Source organism: Nilaparvata lugens, chromosome 8 (assembly GCF_014356525.2).
Source record: "Nilaparvata lugens isolate BPH chromosome 8, ASM1435652v1, whole genome shotgun sequence".
NCBI classification, from domain to species: domain Eukaryota; kingdom Metazoa; phylum Arthropoda; class Insecta; order Hemiptera; family Delphacidae; genus Nilaparvata; species Nilaparvata lugens.
This window is the reverse complement of record NC_052511.1, coordinates 32,836,502-32,863,512: the sequence shown is the minus strand read 5'-3', so window position 1 is coordinate 32,863,512 and position 27,011 is coordinate 32,836,502. Positions and strand designations below refer to the sequence as shown.

The window sequence follows — 27,011 nt, the reverse complement described above, 5'->3', positions numbered from 1 at the left end:
CAGTCTAGCAGTTAGGAAACGACACGAGTTGATATTGGCAGTAAAGGGAAACTCACTGGATTCATGTCGATTCTAGTGAGAATCGACACGAGTTTATATTGGAGGCAAGGCAGAATGGATTGGATGGGTGTCGATTGAGCATTGAGCCACCACTCCGGCCTGGATCCAGTGGAAGGAAGAAGGAGCAGTGCAGCAGTGAGTGGAACAGGTCTGCAGGCCCTCATTCTGGTGTGTTCTGCCTTGGAAGCAGCATGAAGCGGTCAACCGTTGTCGTCGTTGTAACGCGTAGTGAAAGCAAGAAGTTGTGGTGAAGTGAGATACTGTGTGGCGCGCCTAACCGGAGGACAAGTGCTAAAATCTGTCACTCAGGATTTTTGTCGTGAGGATTGAGTGTCGTTTGCAAAATAGTCGGGGTGTGCGTGGGGTGTGACCATGCTGCAGCCCAGAAGGGCGGGTCTACCCCTGGGCTCTGCGACATTCGTCCTGCTCGGAGTACTCATATTCTCCGCAACATGTCGTCTAGCCGACTCTCAACAGTATTTACAAGGTGAGTTTCCGCTTAACAAGTGATAAAGAAACGCTTACAAGAGTTTTCACTAAAAATGTGAGAAAAACGCTTTTCCTCAACTTTTTCTAAACTCTTTTCGAATTATTTGAATCCATGAATTCCAATAATTCCATGAGAATTATTGATCAATTCCAAATAGATGTATTTGTGATCAATATATTCAAAGGGAGTCTCCTGCCTATTTCAATATTGGGTGATTTTTTTCTGGGAGGGTAAATTTTGCCATCTTTTTTGTTAGAATTGTCAATAATATAATGATTAATATTACTGATAACTCTATTCATAATAATGAGTAAGAATCTCTCAAAAGGGAATATTTGGAAAATAATAAGAAATTCATGTTTTGGTAATAGGTATGGAGAGATAACTTAGTAGAGTACATGCGAGTTAAAATTCCATGGAGGGAATACTTGGCTCTTTCATCTCTCACTTTTACTCAATTTCCTACTGTTAAAATGTCTTAAGCTTCTCAGTTATACCCATCAAGTTATTGCCTGAAAATATTAATTGAAAAAAGATTATTTTAAAGGAAGATTACATCATGCTCAGCTCACACAACCAGAAAAGTTTGATGGACGTTGATGGAATAAAAACGAAGAATCCTAAACTAAATGATGTAATATGTGATCAGTGATTATTGATAACTCCAGTTTAAAGAGAAAAGCTGCAAGAATATTCCCAAAGTTAAATAATTAATAATGATTGAACAATATCGAGAGAAATTTGCTACGGATTCAAAGGTGAAAGAGATCAAGAAAATGTTGGGATAGTAATGAGATAAAAGCTCCATGTTATCATTTTTGAAAAAAAATTCAATCTCAATAATTATCTAATAACGAGACGATAATAAAATAATTGCTGGATTGTGGTGATTGAGTGAAGCAAGAGCACTCAGCTACGTGGAAGTCGGATGGAATATTGTCAAATCTTTCCTTGAATCGGGCCCAGAAACGTCAGGAAAACCTGTCAACTGTCAAGAACAGGATCTCGATCGAAAAACTTTATGGTAAATGCGATGGTAGATTAAGTGGTCGAATGATTTTTCTTTTCATTGAATATTATTTGACCAATAACTAAGTTCAGAATTGAGAATTCAAACAAAATAAAAAGCTTGCATCGAGTCAAGAAAGTAAATCTTCTAAGGGAACTTCGCGAAGCCTTATTCGCAGACCGGCTGTAGCTTGTGATGTAGGTCATGCATTCCCGTCTCCGTCCGATAAGAAGTAGAGGAGTTCTTTACGCTCACCTGTTGAAATCTCCGGTAACATTTTTTTTCTACACAGCTTATTTGAGATCGCTCTTCAAATTTTCCTGTAGAGAGGATCTGCCCTGTAGGAATGTATGGTTTTTTTAATTGTCGATAGAATCTTTCCCTGGATATCCCTTTTTTATATAATATCCCCGACATTTCATCCCGAATTCGCGATCGAGAATGAATATTCTTAAAGGAAGAATCGAGATTGAGAATGAAGAATCCTCATGAGGATGAAGATTCTAAGCTAGGAGTATCTATATATATATAAAAGCGAAATGGCACTCACTCACTGACTGACTGACTCACTCACTCACTCACTCGCAGAACTAAAAATCTACCGGACCAAAAACGTTCAAATTTGGTAGGTATGTTCAGTTGGCCCTTAGAGGCGCACTAAGAAATCTTTTGGCAATATTTTAACTCTAAGGGTGATTTTTAAGCGTTTAAAGTTCGTCTTTTAGCATGTATATTCTTCTTATTCTCTTAATTATAATTGAAAAATGTCCATACCATATGTTGATATAGAACTATAATCTAGAGAGAGTACCTCTTCGAAACAGTTGTTAAATGGTAACTAAATTAATAATTTTGTCAGTTTGGCATTAAGTTGAGTTGACTTTGTTAGGTTGGCACCAAGTTGAAGATTGAAATGCATTTATCACGGAAAAATTGATTGGGCACTGCTACTTCAATCAGAGCTATTCCTGGGAATATTATATTACTAGCCGTCAGGCTCGCTTCGCTCGCCATATCCGTTTAGCCAGACGTTTAGTCTGGACCCCCGACTGGATCGTCCTCACATATGATAAAAATGCTCAAATGAAAAGCGAGCGAAGCGAGCCTGCTGATCTCATTCTTGGACGATCCATTCGGGGGTCCAGGGGGCGGAGCCCCCTGGCTAGACGGATATGGCGAGCGAAGCGAGCCTGACGGCTAGTATCATATATTCCCAATAAAAATACAAATGCCACACACAAGAATACTATTAAGTTTGCAATCAAAAATGTGTTTTTCAATATTTTATTTATTTATCCTTTATTGCTGTCTTACATTCATTCATGAATTGAAAATAGACATTAATCAATGCAAAAACAAGATGAAAATAAATAGTACAATTCTAAGAGGTTATAATATATACTTATAACTACATAGCTATACAGTAATACATATTGTCTACTTATATTAGTATTTAATACATCAAAGTTTTTGTAGAAAAAAATAAAAAATAAAATGGATGAATGTAAGCCCTACGAAAGCAGAGCTTGTGTGTGTGGGATGTTGCAATTACAAAAATCATAATCAATAATGGCTTAAATTGAATAGATGATGGCATGATAAAATCTGGAAAAATATATAGTATTATGCAATGCCTTGCATGTTATATTATTTCCTTATGGATTAAAACTGGTATTCTTATTGATTTTGTTACAGTTCATTCATTGTCAGAAAAATCGAGTAATGTTTAGAAAGGAAAATACCACTCTTATAATAAGGAGTTTTTGAAGCTCTTCCACTAGTAGCATTAATTCTCGCAACTTCCCTACTTTCTAGATGACATTGAACTTTTCCATTCGACCTTTGATGAATCACAGGCTATTGTGAAATCAAATGCATCCTTTGAAAAATTACTAACAATCCATCACTTTTCCTTATAATAAACTCTTCTTGAGGTACTTTCATTTCCAGTAAACTCTCAAGAATAACAATGCAATCGAAATGATTGGAAGGTCAATATTACAGTAGGTCTCTGGAATATTGATAATATACAAGAAAAAATAATAGTATTCCCAGAGACACTCAAAACAGGATTTCCATGCATTAACAACAATTAAATCAATGCCATTAGTCTCATTACTTTCTCCAATGGCACCAATTCCAGTGGCAATATACACTGTGATAACTCAATTCCAGAACACATCAAGTACATTAAAATGCCAAGGTGACTGAAGATACAGACATACAGTTGATTGAAGTAATTATTCCACATTACTTTGATTAAACCTGACCTGGAATGAATTGACTGGAATTAATCTTGATGAATCAAGGGAACCGAGTTGATATCTTGGACCTACTCGCGAGCCAATACCGTACTAATAAGGTGGTAAAATGAATGACTTTAGCATCACTGCGAGTTGTCCATATTGTCTTTAATAAATGGAGAGTATTTAGGCAGCAGGTGATAGATTTATATAAGGCTGTTTATGCATTCTTCTACAGACATCAAGGTATTCATGAATTACGTCTTTTTTAAAACACATTTCTGGAAAATATTTCTTTCACCGAAATCAAGAAACGATCAAAGGTAGTATTAAGCATTCAAATGATCATGAAATCAATTTTTGCAACTTATTTGTTTGTTGATTTATGGATTTTTTTTTTGGTTATTGGAAGTCTTCCACTGATATCAAATAATAGAACTTATTTCTGACATGATTCACGTCACGTGATGAAGTCCAGATTTCAACCTTAGGCTATCCCATTTATTTTGTATCTTATTCCTTCTAAAAGCACCACATAAGTTAATCATATAATAAATTGGGCTTCTATGACAATATCTTGATGTATGAGTATCATAGATTAAGATTAAATACCTGAAAGATAGCCTACAAGTATTAAAATGTTAATTGACTATTCAATGTGATAATATAAATGTTGGTATAGATTGGACCAGTGAGATTGTGAGAAGGATACTGAAGGATCATTTAAGCCGGAAGTAGTCTTAATTTTTTCGAGCACATATTTGAAAGTAAGTAGCTGAAATAGAAAGGTACGTTTACAGTTGAGTAATTCATATGTGAAACTAGTTTGAGCCCGAATCATAGACGATAGTGAAGGACACTCGATAGTGGTGGCGTTGCGGCGATCTAGTGAAAGCGAAGTCTTCTGTTTATAAAGATGAGCCGGTTATTCAGCTCCAAGGGATGATGGAAATAGCTCACGCTACTGTATTGACACCAGCTAACACGAAATATTTCCAACACCTCTAAACCTATTATTCTCATATTGACTGAACTCAAAAACTGTAGAAACCATAAGAGAATAATTTATTTGAGACATTTTTATTCTTTTAAAACACTTCACAGTCTTTATCAGATGAAACCTTAGTATCTAACCAGGAGTGAGAGTTTTCAATAATTTCAATTGATCAAAATAAACATAAATTATCTATCAATACTTATAGTACTATAAATAATTATTAACTATGATTTGAATTATTATGTTGAATTAGAAATTACTATTATAATATTTGGAACATTATGAATAATGATTATTTTGGAGTAGAATCAATTGAACCGAATTATGACTGAAACAATTCGAGTTTAATTAATTCATCATTCTTCTTCAATTCAATTTTATTGTTTTTTTATCAAATTTGTGCCTGGCCTTTTAAAAGATAATTTGGAATAGAATTTAGAATTTGGAAATAGGCCGACACATCTAGAAAATACCTGAGTCTATACTTAATTCATGCAGGTGAACAGGCTAGAGTCAAGAAAACTTCAATTAATCTTGCCATGCCTGATTTAATAGGTTTCTACTATAAACTAATACTACACTTTGAAATAATTGAAGATACAGACAACTTCAATAATCATTGGCAACTAAAATCGGACAAAGGAAACAACAATTTCATGTCACTTTCTTGACATTCTTCATCTGATTTGGGGGCGCATTACTATCCCTCGTTTAGATAGCAATACGTCACAAAACCAAACAATATCAGTCATAAAATAACAAATTATTTCAATGCAGAAACTCAAGAAAGAAAAAAACCCGTTGAACTCAATTTTCGTCGACCCATATAACACATTTCACAAATTTCGAATCCCCACTTTTGATAGACATTATTGAATAAACCTTTTGTTTCACTACACTGCACATTCGTTGGTCTGTATGTTGCTTTATCGTCGAGGTTACAGTACCTTGTTTTTGGCGGTGAACTTATAGCGGTTGAATTTGGCTTGACGGCGACATCTTACGTCCCTAGACCTGTCATCTGAACGGGTGTCTTGAAGCGGTGTTACATAAAGTTGCGGAACCAAAGGGGTGGTAAATGAAGTTGGTTTGGGGGTCACACATGAACCACTGTAAATGAATGTATTACAGCATTAATTTCTAACTCTTCCTTCAATTCATCAAAAGCAATTCATAAACCATTGATTACAGATTATTTAAATTCTCTCATTCTTTTTGAATCCTCATTTTATATAGATTTTTACCTTTAAACTACTAATTCTTTGTATCAAAATTGATGGATCTTCCTCCACAAATAATTCAAAAGTTCTGGTATAATTTAATAAATTAGCGTTAAGTTAAAAGCCTTAACGCCATGAGAAAACACAGTCAGAAAAATATAAAACATTGGCAAGTCTCAAACTCAACATAATATTCAAAATTACATTCCAATTTGAAGACTATCTGACTTTCAGCAGTACTCTACAATAATATATTTTCAGAAACAATAACTCAAATGTAACATAACTGAAAACTTTCTTCTCTACTTTCTGTACTTCTTTAGAAAACATTATAATTATCTTCCATCACTAATAAAATCAAAAGGACTATTCTCAATCAATATTATTAAATTGAACAATAACAGGCTTTGTTGTCACAATCCTCTGAAAGAAGTTTCAATTTATTAAATTTCCTAAATTATATTTTAACCTTATTTTACGTATCATAGCGGTTATTTGAAGAAACAATTATTCGTACATGATGAAGAAACGCAATTAAACTTTTCAGGACATGGCACTACTAGAAAATTTAAACTTTAATAAAAATAAAACCAGCTCCTACATTCACTAATGATATAAACTTGTCCAAAAAGGGCGAAACATAATGACTACATCTTTACTCTCGTAGTGCTTCTAGCAAAGTGTCCTCCGAAACGTAATCTGGTCTCGGCTGTGGAATTGCCCCACTACTGTATTTAGAAACAGGTCTCCTATTGGGCGAAGGGAATCAATTTGACCAATCGTCGCGTTGCTTCTAGAGCCTTGAGAAAAAAAAAACTGCAAAATCATTAGTTTGTTATAATGTAATAGTTGCTGTTTTCCAACTTATCACACTCTATGTCGCGACAGGAAGGCTAAGTTTCCGAAATAATTCCATAATCTACATTCCTCGACGACTCGGAGCCACAATTTTTAAATATCTATCCTGGGAAACTCGAAGTCATGACCATTCATAATAGAGAGAGAAAATCATTTATTTCGCTAACTCACTTACAATAATGGCTCTAGCCTATTGCGTATTGAATTTACTATTATAACTTGTGAAAAGGACTGAATTAAAAACAGTGCTCAGCATACTCCCCGTCCTTACAGTGTGAAACGTAAAAAGAAATATAATCAGGATATGTTACCATAGAGGCATCCTGTATTATTTGGAGAGTCGAATTTCTGGATTGATAGCAGGATCCAATCTGAAGCGGGCCCTCCTCAAAAGGAATCCCATTAATCATTACGGAATTCAGGAAAATGTATAAATACAGGCAAATAACTTTTTATTCTTCAAAATTCACTTCTCAATCGAATTTAATATTGTTATTATTACAAGAATACCCTACAATGACTATAGTATACGTCCAGTATGAAATCTTATCAATTTTCACTCCTATGAGATATTCTCAGTATTATCAATATGATGAAGGATTAGGAAATATTTTGTTAGCCTACAATTTGAACTGAATTGAGGTACCTTACATGTCTGTAAGCTCCACATGAATGTGTAATTCACCCCCATGAATGGGTTATCTCTCTCACTCGATTTCTGTGGCTTGATTCAATATTCAAACATGGTTCACATCCAAACTTCAACCTTAAGGAAAATAACTTGAATAATGATAGATTTTAAACATTGGAATTTGAAAATTGAAATATTCGTGGATCAGCTACCAAGTCTTCTTAATCTACACTCATTATGAATTACTTATCGTTTTCACTGAATAAACTTAAACGAATATTCAAATGAAGGCAAGATGGATTGGATAATTTAACTTATGAAAAAAAAATTAAGATCAAAACTGAAGAATTAGACATTATTTCGCAAGCGAAACTAAGCACAGCTCGATCAAACATTTGTAAGTTCGTAGTTTGAACCTGAAACAAAAGAAAAAACCATTCTTGAATCTGTTTGAGTTTCTAAATACCGGCTCAGACTACAACTATGTAGGTCATTTGCATAGGCCTGTTAGTTAGAGCAGTCCGCACCTTTATTAGAATATTCTGTTAGCACAACTGTTCTCATAGTTTTCAATCTAGTTGACGGCTATCTCTAGACTGAGCTAGGTTGAGGAAGGGAAATAACTCAATCAATCTTCCAGGACTATTTGTGTCAAATACCAACTGTTGCATGCTGCAGTAATATGCTTGGTGAATTCAGTTATCGTGTCAAGTTAATCAAAGTGATCATTGAGAATGTGAAAGTTTTTTTAACCTCTGAATGAATCTTTTGGTATAGTTTCATCACAGTATTATCATAATAGTTTACCATAAATTGCAATCAAGATAATTGAATGTCCAGCAAACTAACCTGTGCAATTTCTCATAGTTTGTTACAATCACCATAGAGTTGTAAGAGAACATGGCAGGCAGAAATTGTACCTAGATAAATCAGTTGCCTAGAACTATATGCTTTTTTACTGGAAGGAACATGTAATTGTCTCCTCTGGTTCTTTCCCCCTCCAATTATTCAAAAATATAACAAAAACCAAGAATCTGATCATGATAGATAATCTCATAGCCTCACCTGAGGAAAGGGTTGATCACTGTTATGGTTCAGTCGAATCACTTTTGATTTTTTAGATTGTGAATGTTTTGACAAGGTAGGCCAAGGACAATATGGATGACAAATGTTTGGAAAGAGATGGAATGCAGAGGTTTGCGAGAGGATGACTGGAGAGATAAGGAGCGATGGCGGGGGTGATGCGAGGAGCGACTCTTGCGAAAAACTTTCGAAAAAAGTTTGGACTACAAATCAAATAGAGGAATCGTTTACAAAAATAAATATAAAGACTCACTTGCGTCTAGTCCACTGTTTCATAATACATTGTAACTGTACAAAAAAAAACTTTGAAAGAAGAATAATGCTTGTAAGAGTGAATTATTTGAAGCATCAGGTGGAATTAGAAGGCTAATATTATTGCCTATTGTGTAGCCTGATCAATCTTACTGTCCAAACTCACAGCGGAACATTATTGCTGGGATTTCCAAAGAGTTTATTACTCTGATGAGGTGGAGTTGAGTTGCAGGTGATTGACTTCTAATTGAATTCAGAATATGTATTAGGATATTCTCATAGCAAATGTACACGACTCGGTTTGGCAACACATCAACATTTTGTTGCGTGGGAAGACAGTAGCCATGTTCTGGTTGGCTAGGCGCAGCAGCCGGCCTCATGCAACAGGCGTGGGTAACAGAGTGACTGAACTTTTGAGCATCGGTGCAGTTGCTGCTAAAAATTATCTCATAAACTTCTTCTTCATTACCTCCATCGACAACAGCAGGTCCTTTCTCTTCTCCTTCGTTTTTCTATTCTCAACTTGGTTCATGTTGGCTCATGTTACTTGATCTTTCCTTCTACTATTTACCTACAGAAAACACCTGCTGATCTTTAGCTTCTTTCTACAATATTTTCTTGCTAACGAACATACTTGTTTTTTGTTTCTAACATGTTCTTGTTTCATATTTTAATCCGTTTCCTCAGATTTTTTCTACTCTCGCTACTTTTGTTTTCCACCTCAATATACATTGGTGGTCTTATACTTTCGTTTTTATAAGTTCCTATACACTATTTTATTGTCTTTTTTCTTAAGGGCTATTTATTTTTTTCAAATCACTTGAAAATGTCGTGACGGAATATTTTAAAAGGATACTAAGATTTATATTTTTATTCCTATACACTAATAAGTTCCAGATATTTTTATTGGCTTTCATAATTGAATGAAAAATTGACTGATCATAATATGAAACTGTGATTGAGCTGAGATGGAGGGATAAGAGCTGGAAAAAGTTGATTTGAAAGGAGAAATGACATTCTCATTTATACATTCTCATTCTCAACATATTTTTCAATTCGTAGACTCATTGAGTGTATTACCTTAGAGAAAAGATAGTATAAGTTTACCAGAGAATAGTCATAAATAGATTGGTTATTCCATAGTATCACTTTGTAAAATAACGGCATGATATGGAGTAATAGGCAATATTCAAATGAAGCAATTACAAGAATTTATTAGTGAATATAATGAAATAATTTAATGCATGTATCGCAGAGTGAGTATTAAAAAAAACCGAAACCTACTTCAAAATTCTTCAAGGATTCAAATCTCAAAATTTTTCCAAATTGATACCGGTATCGCACAACACACATTGTGATTTCAATTCAATAAAAGCGACTCCTAGACAATTCTTATAGTATTTTCATATTTGCAGTGAATTAGAGGTTGGTTTTCATGACAACTTTCACGTCCAAACTTTTTATATATAAATATATATCAATATGATAAAACTTATAGCAGTCTTTATCACGAGTGAGCAATTCAGAAAGCATGAATGCAAGATAAACAGCTGAAGAGACTCAAAGAATTTTGATGGAATGGAAGTAGAGTCAAGTTCACTATAGGGGCACTGCAGTTCATCTTCACTTGACTGCTCGCAATCAATGTGTAGTCGACTATCCAATGAACTGTGGAAATAATGGTCGTTGCAGTAAACTTGAGGAAGGAAGGACGAAAGAAGTATTTGTGACGAAAGAGAGGAAGAAAAAAGGCGGAGAAGGAATTTAGTGGAAGTAGTGGAGTGTTTATAAGGAAACAAGCCTATGAGTTCCGTCACCCTGTGAGAAAATTCTCGGAGAAAATTATTGTCACTGATATTATATGACGTGAGTCTACTCTTCTGACAGAATTCAGTTCATGTCACGGTGCAGTGCAGCCTGATGAGCTTAATGCTCCAAGTGCGTGCATCGGTGCGATGAATGCAGCAAAAGTGATCAACATTCAGATGCTTTGATACTTAAGGTCAAATCTAATACAAGCAGACATTATACTATCTACTATCGCCTGTATAAAATAGATGCGACACTCAAATTTGGAAGAATATACCAATCGTTTTCACTTCAATGCTATACTTACAACTTATTTAATATCGTCTTGATTCAACCCTACGACAATAATAGTTCAATACTGAATCTGATTTCCGGAAAAGTTATATTCAAAATAAGTTACTAATCCTCAATTAGATGGCAAGAGTATTAGTTTTTTTCCATACATGAAAAATAATTTGATTTTAGTTTTGTGATCGTATATAGAATATTCCTTCACAAGTGATATCAATTTCCAAATGTTCAAGATGCTTTTTATCCACTACTTACGGAACATGATTCAAATGACACTTGACTATTTTAATTCAATTTTTAACAATATTTCAGAAATAGGGTAAGTTTATTAACTTAGAAATGCCTATTAAATGAATTCGGGAGTTCAATGGAGGAATGGCAGCATAGATGCACTTGTATGAAAACTCCACTGATCTTCTACTCAATACAACGTAACCTTTCCAAAAATTGAACCATCAGTCGGGAAGGTCAAACGATGACACTATCCCCGCAAGTACACGACCATCATCAGTTGGAGTTGGAGAGGAACAGTGCACTTATGGGTAACGGTGGCATAATGTCACGAGGGTAAGCTCACGTCACTTCCGTATGCCCCTCTCCCTCCACTATACACACTCACCCCTCTCCCACTGACTTGGATTTCAGGTTGCAAAGGTGTGGCAGGCTGCGCGTCTGCGTATTCATTGAACCTTAGTAGGTTAGGAAGTGCAAGAAGGCACACACACACACACACACACACACATGCAGAAAAGATACACACACATACATGTAGAGACCAATCGGACTGCCTGTGCGTCGTCGACTAGTTCCCATGGTGAGACAAAAATGTATACCTATATAATGGGGAATATATATCTGTAGATATTAGCAGTATATGCGTCTGTGTGAAGAGTGAAGAGTGAACATAGCGGTTTGTGCGTCTGGTTGCTATCGGTCGCGGCAAGCGACGACTGCTATTATAGAAGCGGAAGTGGGTCTTGGAGACCGGCTTATGTCGGTCGCAGTCGCACAAGATACGCAAGCGTCCCGCGTTGCAACAACATCTGATACGATGAGAGACAAACATTCAGGATACATTTATGCACCCATTTCATTTTTATGTGTTTTATGTGGCAATGAAGATTTTCGAGATTTGAGATACATTTAGAACATAATAATAATATACTACATTGAAAAGATGAAAAGGTTCTCTTGAATGTTGTAAGTTTGTGATAAGAACGCTGAGAATTACGAGATCATTTGAATGGAACCAGAGACAACTGATACAAGTATTAAACAGTAACTTTACTCTATGATGAAACTATTAGATGTTGAAGAGTTGTGATCTTGAGTATTTAAGGTGTTTATGTGCCCTCATTGAAGAGGCCCTAGACTTGTGCTAGAGAGTGATGAATGTGATTATGATGTACTGACCTAAGAATCTGCAGACCACCTTATACATTTCTTTTTCAACAGGCCTACCCAGATGTTTCATTCAGGTTGAAAAAGTTGTGAAATCAATGAAAAACATCGACTGAATTTAGAGACGAGAGTTCAACCCTTTCCACTTCCAGACATTTGAAAAGAAAATTCTATTGCAATTAACATATAAAAATGGCAGAATTGGAACTCAATCCACTGATCATGAAGGTCATGCAATTCCACTTATTGGATCTCTCTGCACGATTTACGAGTCAAGTTCTTCGTCCTCGTATTGGGCTTTTAAACGTCCTTTTTAAATTTGCTGAGGATCTATAATCTTTCAATTGATTGTATTGGAACTTTTTCGAAGCTCACTCAAATCTTTTTCAATTTTGAGAATCACGTGGATCAAAATACAATGGAAAACCGAACTCTTGCTACAGAACAATAATCTAACAAGCGTTTTTTGAACGTCGGATTGAGTATTCAATGAGCATTGTGGACGGGCAACACAGCCCGAATTCAAATCGAGGTTTATCGAAGATTGAATTGTTTTCTTATTAGAGGTTTGATTGATAAGGAATAGCGGAATGCTGATTAGAGGAAGTATCGAATCAATGATCGTAGTCATCATGTCCAGATAACGGCCACAGGTGCCAAAGTCGAAGCCGCTGAGAAAGAGAAGGGACACCAGTCCACCAGACCACCGTGGTGACCCACTTTTCCACTGTCCTATCGCTCCTTCATTATCCGAATGGACTCTTCGATTGTACATCAACTTGTGGTTCAAGGATGTACATTTCCCTTTTCGTCCGATATTAATTTACCGATATCTCCAAGGTCCAATTAAAATCCAAATTTCTCATTACTTCTTCTGTGGGAACTGTACACAAGAAACTGGGAAATAGTATTCCATTAACAGGAAAATTGGAACGTTTAACTGTATTTTATATGTTGTTTTGCTATGAATCTCTTGCACTATAAGAGGTTCAATGTTAAATGTTCAGCTTATCCTCAGGAGCACAAAAGGAGAACATGTTTAATCAATAATATTTGATTTTTCTCGCATCATGACTCACCATTAAATGATAATATAAGTATAGATTTGGGAGTTTTCATTATAATTACAAATTCTATAGATTTGTTATAAAATATGAATTAGAAGTTTTCAAAGTTTCCTATTTCAACAAGCTCATTCATCAATTTGTCCATGTTCATGTCATATCCTTTTAGCAAAAGCAATCTGGATTTCGCTTGATTCTGTATTCATTTCTTAATAATGAGTAGAGAGCAAAGTAAAATAGTGAAATAGTATTACTACCCAGTTAATAAAATTATCCTGTGAAAACAAAACCTCTCCTGTAGAATATAGATTCACTTACAATACATATTATTTATTCACTTGAAGGATGAGGAGTTTTCAACTTCATAATGCCCATTACTCCACTCCTCATGGAATTTTCATTCCTTATAGTAATGATTACAACTGAATGAATATTCAAAAATCTCAATATATGAATTCCTATTGAAAACAGTCTGAGAACCCGTTAGAATGTAGCAATTGGAATGAACAGTTCATTGATTTTCTTTGAGTTCATAATAACCGAGAGGCTATTAATAATTAATACATAACAATAATAGCCTCTAACATTCAATTCAATTCAATTCAATTCAATTTATTTATTTCACAATATTACATTTCACCAAGTACATATATAATAACCTCTCTAGCTATTTAGCTATTTGAGAGGTATACAGTTAGAAAATTTACAGACAATAATTATTTTAAAACAATTTGACATTTCCAATGAACACAAAGTCAACAAAAGAAGTTCGAAAACAGTTCAGTACAGATTGTCGGTACACTTTTTTAGCATCCCACTTTGTCACAGTATTCTGATCACAGATATCCATACAGAAGGCATTTGCTGCCAACTTGATTTTCATCGTCTCAGCCACAAATTAATACACACAGGTTACAACCAAGATTTATCTAGTTACTCTTGCTAAAACTCATTTTGATCTTTTTCATAATAATAATAATTATTATAACCTTTCTTTCATCAGAGTATAAACATTACAAGAAATAAACTCAACAAAAAACTTTTCTTTTTCTACTATTTTCAATTTTGAACCCTTAATTGCTCAAATTATACATCGTATTTTTATGTGTTTCCATTTAATCTTGTTGAATATGACTTTATTATCTAACAAACAAATCTACTTATACCAGGCTCAATTCAGTGTTTATAAATAATATGGAAGTTATTCATATAATTGGTAGCATGAAAATTATTTATAATAATCTGGAAGTAAACTTCTAGCTTTAAATGCGTTTTGAACCATAGCCAACTTATTATAACATTGAATCAAGTATTCTAACCTCATTAACATTTACAACGGGTAAGTCATTTAATAATTTCAATCAGAATAATCTAAAGTTATGCTAGCTATTTTTCCTATTCGTTATTAATTCTCATAAAATATGCCTTTAATTTCCTTTTAGCTTCACCTTTCCTTTCCAAATTTCTTAATTCTATGGGGAGAGAGTTCAATAAATCGGGTATTCTATTATTAGGTAAGTTTTTCCCATAAACATTATTATATCTCTGCGTTCTGTAATTTCTTTGTCGCAGCCCATAAACAATTTCATTTAATACTCTATATTCCTCTTTAAAATAGTTCCTTGACAAGTCATGGTACTTGGCTAATAAATCAAATGATAAAATTCCCAGCAGATTTCTTTCAATTCCATTAAACAACGTTTGAACAATTCTTCTCATAGTCCTCTCCAATGGCAATTTTACGTATTGAGGGGCTAGGGAGTACACTGTTATTCCATAATTAATAATACTCTGTATCATTGAGAAGTATATAATTCTTTTGGTATTCACTGGAAAGTAATGACTAATTCTAGAACACTTGTAAAGCGCCACCTTCATTATTCTTGTCATTATATCAATATGGGTTTTGAATCTCATATGTAAATCAAAGTTTATACCCAGATGTTTAATACTATCATTAACTGGAAGGCGTTGACAGTTGCATACTACTCTATTCTCTCTTAAGCATTCTGTTTTATGACATACCACGTTGAACAAGTTAAAAGCATTTACAGTTATTCTATGGTTCTTAAATATAATCATTGAGTTTTCTGAGCATTCATCTTGATAGAATTATTGTAAAAATATTTCACTACCATATTCAGATCCTGCTGCATGTTTCTCAAGCCCATTTGTAAATCACTATCCATGACATAGAGTAAATTATCATCTGCATATTGTAGTATACTACCCTTGAATGCTAGACTAGCCAAATCGTTGACATAAATATTGAAGAGTGTCGGCGAGATTATACTACCCTGAATTAATCCGCATGTCTGATTATAACCACTACTAATTGATGTACCTATAATGACGTGCAATCTCCTATCCCTAAAATAGTCCTCAAATATCCTAAGAAATTTTCCACTAATGCCTATCAATTTTAGTTTGGATAGCATGATCTTATAATTCACCAAGTCGAATGCCTTACTCAAATCTGTTGCCACCGCTATTACAAACTTATTATCATTCAGTGCACCATTGATGTCATTTGTCATTTTTTCTAATAAGTCAATAGTAGATTTCTTATTAACAAATCCGTATTGTGAATTATTCAAAATATTATGTTTGTCTAAGTATTGTTGCAACTGCATACATAAGTAGTGCTCTAAAATTTTCATTATAACAGATACTGAGCCTACTGGCCTATAGCTTTCTAAATTTTTTCGAGAACCCTTTTTAAAAATAGGTCTAAGGTAAGTTACTTTCAATAAAGGTGGTATATTCCCAGTATCAACAATTCGCTTAATTAAATGCATCAAAATCAATTTCAAATAATATAAGTTGGACTTTATATCCTGCGGTCTAATTTTATCAGGGCCTGCAGAAGATTTGTAATTAAGCTTATTTACTGCTTTGATTAATAATTCTTGATTAATTTTTCTCAGATTCATGCTCATTTTATTGCCAATAGTATAATTGCCTTCCTCAAATTGTGCCGCCAAGTCAAATGGCTCTCCATTCATCTCATGATTTATTTTTTCAACACTTTCTTTGAAACAAAAATTGAACCCTTCTAGTAGATTAGACATTTGATGCTCATCATTAATCTGGAAACTACTCTTAATTGAATCTAAAATAGTAGGTTTACTTTTCTTATTTATAAACTGATTGATTGTCTCCCAAGTTTTCTTGCTGTCATTCAAATTATCAGAAAATATCCTATGATAATACAATCTTTTCTCATTACGAATCTTGAATGTAACCTCATTTCGAATCTTCTTAAATTGATCTCTTAATTCCAAGTTGTATTTATCTTTTTTCAACCTATTCCAAATATACTCTTTCCTATCTATTAAATTCCTAATACTATCATTGAACCAGGGATTTTCTGTCTTACGTCTATTGAATTTAACTTTTATTGTACTTTTATCATATATACTTGTAAATTTATTCAATATCTCATTGTAGATCTCAGATGGGTCTGTGATATCCAATATAGGCCACCAATTTTCATTTTGAATGAAATAATTAACTCGACTATTCAAAATTATACTTTTACAATCATCAATATTCTCCATATGAACATACGAATTATTTTTCATAACAATTTTCAAACCTGTCCAATAGTGATCAGCAATTTTATTTTCAACAACAAAAGATGAAAATGAGAAATCATCATGCAATTTAACATTGATATGGTCTAGACATTTAGACACTAATACATTATCATACAATTCCTCTCTAGTTGGTTTCTGAATACTGTTATACAAACCATTTGAATACAATACACTTAAATAATTATCTGATCCATACATGTATGACATATAACAAATATTAATATCTCCCATCATAACAATATTATTTTCATTTTTAATCCTTTCCAAGGATAAAAAATACTCTAGCTCTTCATTAAACAAATTGACATTTTGATTGGGAGGCCTGTAGAATGCTGCTAATATCATCTGTTTCCCATTATTATTAACTCTTAGACACATCATTTCAGCGGATTTAAACTCTATTACAATCTCATCGACACTCCAACCATCTCTATAAAAAATTGCCAATCCTCCCCCTCCCCTTCCATCTGATCTACATTTAAATTTATTTCCAAATCCCGGAATCCCGTATAAATTTGTTTCTTCATTTCTTAAATTAATTTCCGTTAATACAATAAAGTCTACTTCATTAATTACATTATCCAATTCTATCCTTAAATTATCCCAATGTTTTCTCAAAGATCTTATATTAGTGCATAGAAATCTTATTTCATTACCGGACACAATCTGCTTTTTCAAAAACCCCTAGTCTCATTCAAACTTTGAAAACATAATGTATCATCGTATAAATTCAAATCCTCATTATCCAATTGATGCATAAAAATTATTATATATACAGATTCAGTTAAAAATTAGTACAAAGTAGGAAAAAAAAACTATGTGACAATTATCCTATATTGTTTTAAGTTCTTATTGTGTAAGTGATTAGCAGATTTAATAGAATATTGCTTTAATGAAAAAAATGTGAATGATTTCTTGATAAACTTAATTGGCCATGGATCGATTAAGTCAATTCATTTTATCCAGATCGTCCAACTTGATAATTCGAATAGCCTTAGATAACTCATCTTTTTTGACCATTATTCTATCACCGTTCATCCACACAAACTTATAATTTTTCACCTTATTTAACTCTTTCACTTTCATCATCAGCGAATTAAAATACGGAGTTAGATGATCGTTGAAGTATATCGCTCTTTTTGGACGATGTGGATTTATTAATCCAGTATCTGGTTTCTTTTTTCTTGCTGCTTTAATTATTTTATCCCTAACCGCTCTAGAGTTCAATTGCAGAATTGCAGGACTATGAAGTTTATTTTTCGATGGCAGTCGGTGAGTTGAGATATCTTTTAATCCTATTTCGATTTCCATTTTTCCCAGCAAAGTTAACACATTCTGAGCTAGATCTTCCTCTTTTTCGAAAGGTATACCTGTAAGAATTATATTCCTGGATCTTGCATATTGCTTTTCACATTCCACTGTTGTTCTTAAATCATCCAACTCTTTTCTTAACTTTGCCGATTCTCCTTGAATAATTTCCATATCCTTCCTCATTTCTCCTACCTTAAGATCGATATTCGCAATCATATCCTTCATTTCATCCATCTTTTCAGTGATTATTTTATCCTGTTTGGCAAACAATTTTTCCATCATACTTTTCATTGCGATGAAAGCAGGGTCTGTAGAGTCTTCTTCAAAGCTATTCAATCTACTCCTGGATCTACATTTAGGACATTCCCATTCATTTTTTTCTGCACTCCTTTTGCCTTCCACGTACTTTTTGACACACCCGAACAGTTATAATGTAAACCAGACTGACACCTGCTGCAGGTAATAAAATCATTATCATCCGGTAGATCTTTATCGCAAACTGAACAGTTCATTGTTTTTCTTTGTTTAATATTCAACTTTAATGAGAATTATGAAGTTACTTACGAAAATAGATTTCAGTTTTGTACTCACTTCCCAGTCTTTAACCTCAAAATGAACTGTCACTGCAGGCCGGTTTCTAAATAATCACTCACCCACAGCTATTTATCACTCCTACATAATAATAACATAATAATAATAATAACATAATATTAATAGCCTCTCGGTTATTAAGAACTCAAAGAAAATCAATGAACTTTTCATTCGAATCAATATCCAGTCGGCTAAACAAAAGTTTCACAATAAAACAAATCTATATATTATATTTAGTACATGTATTTTTAAAATGTTCAATCAACTTTTCCAATACTCAATTTGGTTGTTGAAGTACTCTGTGATCTTTCTCTGATTCAATTTGGTTGTTGAAGTACTCTGTGATCTTCCTCTGATTCAATTTGGTTGTTGAAGTACTCTGTGATCTTCCTCTGATTCAATTTGGTTGTTGAAGTACTCTGTGATCTTCCTCTGATTCAATTTGTTTGTTGAAGTACTCTGTGATCTTCCTCTGATTCAATTTGGTTGTTAAAGTACTCTGTGATCTTTATCTGATTCAATTTGGTTGTTGAAGTACTCTGTGATCTTCCTCTGATTCAATTTGGTTGTTGAAGTACTCTGTGATCTTCCTCTGATTCAATTTGGTTGTTGAAGTACTCTGTGATCTTCCTCTGATTCAATTTGGTTGTTGAAGTACTCTGTGATCTTCCTCTGATTCAATTGGTTGTTGAAGTACTCTGTGATCTTCCTCTGATTCAATTTGGTTGTTGAAGTACTCTGTGATCTTCCTCTGATTCAATTTGGTTGTTGAAGTACTCTGTGATCTTCCTCTGATTCAATTTGGTTATTGAAGTACTCTGTGATCTTCCTCTGATTCAATTTGGTTGTTGAAGTACTCTGTGATCTTTCTCTGATTCAATTTGGTTGTTGAAGTACTCTGTGATCTTCCTCTGATTCAATTTGGTTGTTGAAGTACTCTGTGATCTTCCTCTGATTCAATTTGGTTTTTGAAGTACTCTGTGATCTTTCTCTGATTCAATTTGGTTGTTGAAGTACTCTGTGATCTTCCTCTGATTCAATACTGTATGTAACACAGAGTTCAACTCAAGCAAGGAATAGTAAGCGACAAAAGCATGTCACCCATTGTTGGAGAGCTCATTTATCAATGACACTGCATGGCACTCACTTAAGTTCTCCTCACAATGAGATCCGTTGTGAATTCTTTTCGGTGTCGTTAGCGCCACAAAATTCTTGACCTACAATCATATACTGTCCCGATACGAAATCTCGTACCGTATAAAATGCAGATACTTTGCAAATAACACATAACATATCATCTTCTTTTCTTTGCAAAAATGAATTCTACATGGAGAGTTATGTCAGGTGAATACTTCTCATTATCAAAACTTTCAAGTGATTAATCATAACAACTCTGTATATTCAGAATAGATTTCATCATTCCATTGACCTTATGAGCATCACAGAAATAATATCACAGTCTATATTTTTTGACAGTGTGATCTAATTTCAATGGTTCTCTTTGCTCATTCTTGGATCAATGGTTCTACTCCCAATTCTGTAATATTATTCTGGCTCATAAATATAATAGTCAGTTATTCATGAAAATAAACTAAAACAAAGAATATCTACGCATCACTCATATTTAAATCTCGAGGTGCAGCTTCATGACATAATACTCGACACTGTACCATTGTTGTTAATGACCAGATGATGTCAGTTACGCCTTGGAAGACCTTGCCAGCTTCTCGATGAAAATGTAAGTTTTTCGAAAACAATGGGACACTCTCACTTCCTGCCGGCCCACAGATCCCCGTTACCATGGCAACTGTGCTTACTCGACCCACGCCCAAGTACTTGCATGTTGCCATACCCACGTCTTCCAGTTGAATAATTACTGCCTGGAAAACCTATCTCACCGAGTGAAGAAATGGTCTCCAAGAGTGAGTTTGAGTCAAGAGATGAAAATTACTTCTTTCTTTGTTGAAGTATCACTGTACAAATATTATTGTAGACAAAGATAATCACTTTTGTGTTTATTGGGGTTACTTTTATGCAGTATGTACATGAGAATTAAAAATCAAACCTTTACATCCCACCCCTTCAACATTCATTCTTATCTTTACATAAAATGTTTCAACTCTCGAGTGATTTACAAGAGTGATTCATCTTGGAAATGACTTTGCTTGAACATGGTGTGTAAAAATAATAATAATACATGTTAAAAGGATATTTTGACTTTCAATTTGTTGGTGAAAAATGATATTCTATAGATGATTGACATTTGAAGTGTATGAGCAGTTAGCACTTCATGAACAATAAATTCACCCATATAAACTTCGAAGATGAACAAAACTTACTATCTATACATGATAAACCATATCAAATATAAAATAATGTATATGGCGAGATAATCTTCTTATTCACATATTTCAAATTCTAGATCATGAGGGCTCTCTGTGCTTGTAAGTGTACAAATTAATTATAATAATCATTATTATAAACTGGTAAAAACTCCATAACTTCTTTTTCAAATAAAAAATGGCGAATTGATTGGGTGAAAGCTAATTTCTTTCAGTTTCAAGTGCGCATCATAGAAGTTTGTATTTGATTAATGGGCCTTATCATATAATATTTATGTTTTGTTTATAATGGACAGAGGTAAGAGAACATGATAGATCAAAGCTCATCTATCGACCCTTGAAAGTAGCACAGTTGAGAATGGATGATAGGGCTTGAATGAGTTATTGAATTTCCATCAATACTATATGCAAAAGCGATTGGTATTGTTCTGTCCTTTGTTGAGGAAGACTCGTTGTGATCCGTTAGTAGCCGTGATTCATTAGCTGCCCATAAATTATGCGCGGAGTTCCATGGGTTATATAGTTTAACGCATAGGCTGAAAGACCTACTAGTGTGAATGGATAGTTTCAAGCGTTCAGAAATCGATTTTCCAGTTGTACTGTACTATAAATCATTAGAATATGTTTAGTAGGAAATAACGTAGATGATAAAACATACACAGAATGTGAGCAGCATAAATTTTGATGTGAAGAAAGACAGGCCATTATTGGGCAATTTGATCTAGAGCTTTTCAATCCTGAGTCGACAATCGGTATGTCGGTCCAAATCAATCCACCTCTCAACGGTGAGATATGTATGGAATTTGAAGTTAGATTCAACTACTTCTAAAATACTAACTACATACTTTTAAAATATGCAGTTTACTATTATTAGCAGTTTACTAGAATTAACACTTTTGTCAGATTATACTCACCAGTCTATTGAATATCATTCATCTTATATAATGTAGAGTCATATCATAAACATCGATCCGGAATTTCTTGTTCTAGAATAATATTTGATGAGGTCATCCCTGGTGAATACCTCATGATCATGGAGTCAATCATAAGATTTCTAGTACTTAATTCAATAAGTTTAAATGATATGTTATAATCTCTGGGTAGTGGGTACAAACTATTTGACACGTTGAGTGTTTTACAGGCCCTGTATACACTTTCTTCTACACTTGTATACACTTTGGCAGACTGTGGTCTGTCAAATACATGTTAATATACCCACAGTGCTAAATGGTTTTGAAGCGTCAGTTGTTCATTAAGTCAAACTCCTTCTCAATCGATCCTCTTCACTCAAATAAACGTCACTAGCTCCTATAGTGCAAATTCATCAAACAGTTCCAATTAAGCAAATTGATCAGAACTCCCTGTTCCAAGAAATTTCATTCTTGACTCTACTTACACCTCGAAAAATCATTTATGCTTCAATCATATCATGCTCAATCAATATTTTTCAAGATTTTATGGGTCCTTAATAAGTTTCAAGTTAGCAACGCAATTAAATCCCTGTCCACCAACACAAATGATCAATCATAATGTTTCCATTCACAATTGCCCTCTCACATACAGTCACACACATGCTCACTCTCCCACTTCTCAGATCGGTTCGCAGCTTTCTCTGCACGAACTACAACCGGTGTCTCTCCAAAATGAATCTATTAGCAAACGCTAGCACCCAGCTCATGTAGTCGCCCATATAAACATGTTCAGACGCGCCATATATGTATATAGAGCTGGTTTGGACTTTGGTTCCCAGCCAACACAATTCGAGCGATTAAAGCGCGCGCGTTTCCCAGTCGCAATCGCAATCGCAATCCATTTCACGCGCACGTATTGCCTGCCGCTTTCCTTCTGCTCTGAGATTCAATTCGAATCGGCAGCACCCCTCGTAAATAACAACAGCACTCCCCATTCAACCTCTCATGACACTTTGAAGTGAATCTCAGTATAGGTGCGGCACTTCAAACTGGCAGCATTTCTTGTAGTTAAAACAATAATACTCCCCATTCAACTAATGCTGACCAACTGAGGAGATTTCATTTCTACGTGTAGCACTTGAAACTGGCAGCGTTGGTCGTGATAAGCATCAATGCTTCTCATTCAACTGATGCTGACAGTTTGAAGAAAATTTCACTGTACGTGCTGTCAGTTGACGATGAGCTTTCACGACTCGCCTCGTTTTCATCCCAATCTGAAATGGATTTGACGTTCAGTGGCATCAACTCACAACTTGAATCCATGAGTTGTGAATTAAACTCACACTATGAATAGAAATCAATCCAATCCAACATAGAATCGATTATGGATATAAGATTCTACTCAAGGCTATAAGATGTAAAGCAAACTCATATTATGCATAGAGGATGATTAGCCGAAAACAAGTGGCATAATGTGGAGACAAGAACCAGACTTATGGACTGGTATGAATGGAAAATGATTTGCAAGAAAAGATTGGTCTAAAGATTGATCTAAAGGGTATTGTGATGTGAATTGTTGAGGGTTTTGTATTTTACAGAGTGTAAGACATCGTATAGTCTAAAATAAATTTCAATATATTAGTGTTTTGTATAAACATAAACTTGGAAGGGGGCAACTCTCCCCCAATAATACACTATGATTCAAATAAAATTATTTTTTTTCAAGGGGAATACACTCATGCCTAGAATCCTCGAGGTTGTTTTATTTGTTAGCTCATCTTATCGAAGAAGAGTCTCAGTATCTTCGTGTGTTAAGAGTCCCCCGCAACACCAGGTATTGACATAATCTGTGTCTCATTTATTTATTATGGAGAAATACCTAAGTATCTGTTCAAAAAAATGGAACCAAAATACAATTAATTTTCCCCACAACACTTGAAATGTTTATAAAGTGTGGAAAAAAGGCAATAGACATTTATCTGAATAAAAAGACTAGATATTATTCAATCACAGATGTATTGAATCATCGAGATACCAGTTTCGGTTGAAACACCATTATCAATCTCTGGTAAACCAAAACTGGCATTACTTATCTATCTATCCAAGTGAAGGCTTCTAGCTCATCAATGACAATCCTCAGATCTTAAAATGCCGAAAAGTTTTCCAACAACTGTTATACGATTTATAACAGTAGCTTGGCGTTGGCAATGACAGATCCTATTACCAAACCGCTCATGGAACAAACGTGAAATTGAATTAGCAATGGCAAATAATCTCCGAGATGAGATGAGATTCACGATGGTTGTTTGCTCAGTGCCTGCTGGATGATGCTAAAAGAACCGTTCAGTTATACCGACAGAAGAGAACTAAAAATAGTGATATTCACGCGAAAGAAAGAAAAGAAAGACTGGAGAGAGGAATAGTATTTCTTCTGGTCCAGTTATAATCTATCATGAAAGGCTTCAATTTATTCGATCTTCATTCTTCCACCCAATAAACCACGATCACCGGTATATTCTATACAGAAACGGTACTTCCGACAGTTCATGTTTTTCTTCTTCTCCATGATTGTCACCTTTTGGGTGGATTTTCATCGAGAAATAGTTTCGAAGAGAAAACAAGAATTTAAAGGATTTGATAGGTCTGTGTTATCATGTTTCGGGTCCTAGACCCCCTGTGGTTTGGGCTCAGTCGCATTCAGGTGGCTTCTGGTAAAGTTATAATAAACAAGTCAACGCATTATGTTAGGAATTATGTAAAACGTGTTTGAAATGTTATTGTTAGTCTATTGACCCATCTCCAGACTACATGCTTGAAGAGAATTCGAAGCATCCGGTTTGCTTGAAATAGGTGATCTTGTGACTATAGGCTATTTATTATTCTTGAGAAATGGGTTTGAAACAGTATAATCTTCCTGTATAGAGAATTATTACTGTAATTTCTCATTTGAAATGTAATATTCGGGTAATTAGAAACCATTTGATCAACGTGGTTATCTCCTAGCTTCATTTCTCCCATCATTAAATAATCAAATGACGGTACCTACCTTTTTTAAAAATGGAGGGAAAAATAACACATGACAGTGAAAAACTGAATGGCCGATGAGAAAGATTCATCAGCGCTTTTTTACTCATTACCAAGTTGTCTTTTCTGAAAAAGGTGCCTACATAATATATAGCATATTATATAGTTTACTATGCATTTTCATTTTCTACATAATAATGTTGTTTTATATCACAAATTGAATGAGCGCATCTACCCCTTATTGTGGTGGATGCCTCATTACGCCATTAATTGATGTAGTGGGTGCTATTTCCCTACACCTATACGAGTATAATAAATTCCACTACAGTACTTTGTACCTGGAACAAATTCGATATTCAGCTATTAAGTTCATGACAACCTTATATCTGTATCAGTTTTTTTTGCAATTCAATAATAATTTTTCAATCATTATGATTATCGAAATCTAAGTATTTCAGATGTGAGCAGCTCAATAAATGTGTGGGTTGTATGTGCAATAGACGCCTGAATTGTTTTAGTATGAACAGCTACTAGGCAACAGGCAATAATACTGTATCTGTAATGTGGTGAAAGTTGCGAGGACTTTTGGCTAATACGAAAAGTTGTGTAATCTGTTAGCCACACAGGCTACTGGATACTGTTCGAATACATACCATGAAGTTTTCGTTGCAGTAGGATAAATACTATGAGCCTTATTTTAAATTTTTCAATATAAATTCTTGTGGAGTGTCGGAGTGTGGTTTCAGCAACCACAAAAAACTCAAGTGTAAAATTCCTGCATGAATTGAGTACATACAATTTTCCACTGATTAGAATTGCTCAACAGCTTAAAAGGAAGGCTTAGACAGAGAGTTGTATGAATACAGTATTATTCTGATCATAAAGAGAACCTAACATTTAGCTTATCGAAAAATTCCTAAGAAGAAACATTCATTTCAGCATTTCAAATGTTTCACATTTTTAATCAAGAGCTGAGGCACCTATTATAATTTTATAACCAGTAGTCCTATATACATATAACTCAAAGTCCAAATTCCATAGAGAAACCTATTGGAGTAACAACCTCACTGCAAATGGATAAGATTGTGTGAATTCGTGTGAAATAACAACTCATAACATTAGTTTATCATAAAATCTAATCTAATAAAGCTTATAAAATTCTGTTACCTGTTTAGGAATTTGGAATCCTGTTATGGAGACTCACATTATTATATTTTAACACATAACTATTTTGATTCAAATATCCGCATTTTATTCAAATAAACTTGCATATTTCCCATTTTGGCCAGTAAGCTAATCATGTATGATGTAAATTACAAAACAGGAAGTTGAATTCCCATCAACAGAAACTTCTTCACCTACGAAGTAGCTCACAATAATATAATGCCATAATACAGGGAAGAAGTGGAGAATATGCAAAAATCAGTTGCCTGTTAGCAAGCAACATGTAAAAGGAGAGTCTGCATAGTAAATTCTGTCTCTCTCAGAAGTGCTCTTTCCACCTCCAGGTGCTTCTTCCTTCTGCTTTCCGCTCTCTTATCTCCAGTTACTTCTTCTCTTTGCTGCTCTTTCTGTGTTATGTACCAGCTATTAATAAATTACGTTTTTACTCTTCCAGGTAAGTCACGATCTTCGATTTCTGAAGCTAACACTCCTTCTCCATCTCCAAGTACCTACGTGCTTCAGGTAAGTAGGATAAGCCAGTTAAGATCGCCCTAGGGGTACCTACCATCTTGCCAGTGAATTTGAACAGAAATTGAATCTTCAGATTAGTTTCGAGATCTGTTTGGAACAGCTAATAATTTTTATTTCTGTGTCTAGCCTT

General features: G+C 34.3%; 1 protein-coding gene across 1 annotated transcript in view; it reads left to right on the top strand.

Annotated features, from left to right (window-relative positions):
* The first annotated feature begins 227 nt into the window (after positions 1 to 227).
* Positions 228 to 27,011, top strand: part of LOC111049906 — a 184,077-nt gene continuing 157,293 nt past the window's right edge. The window contains 1 exon segment of the mRNA XM_039434559.1: positions 228 to 547. Coding sequence (XP_039290493.1) covers positions 433 to 547 — 115 coding nt within the window. The 5' untranslated portion in view covers positions 228 to 432.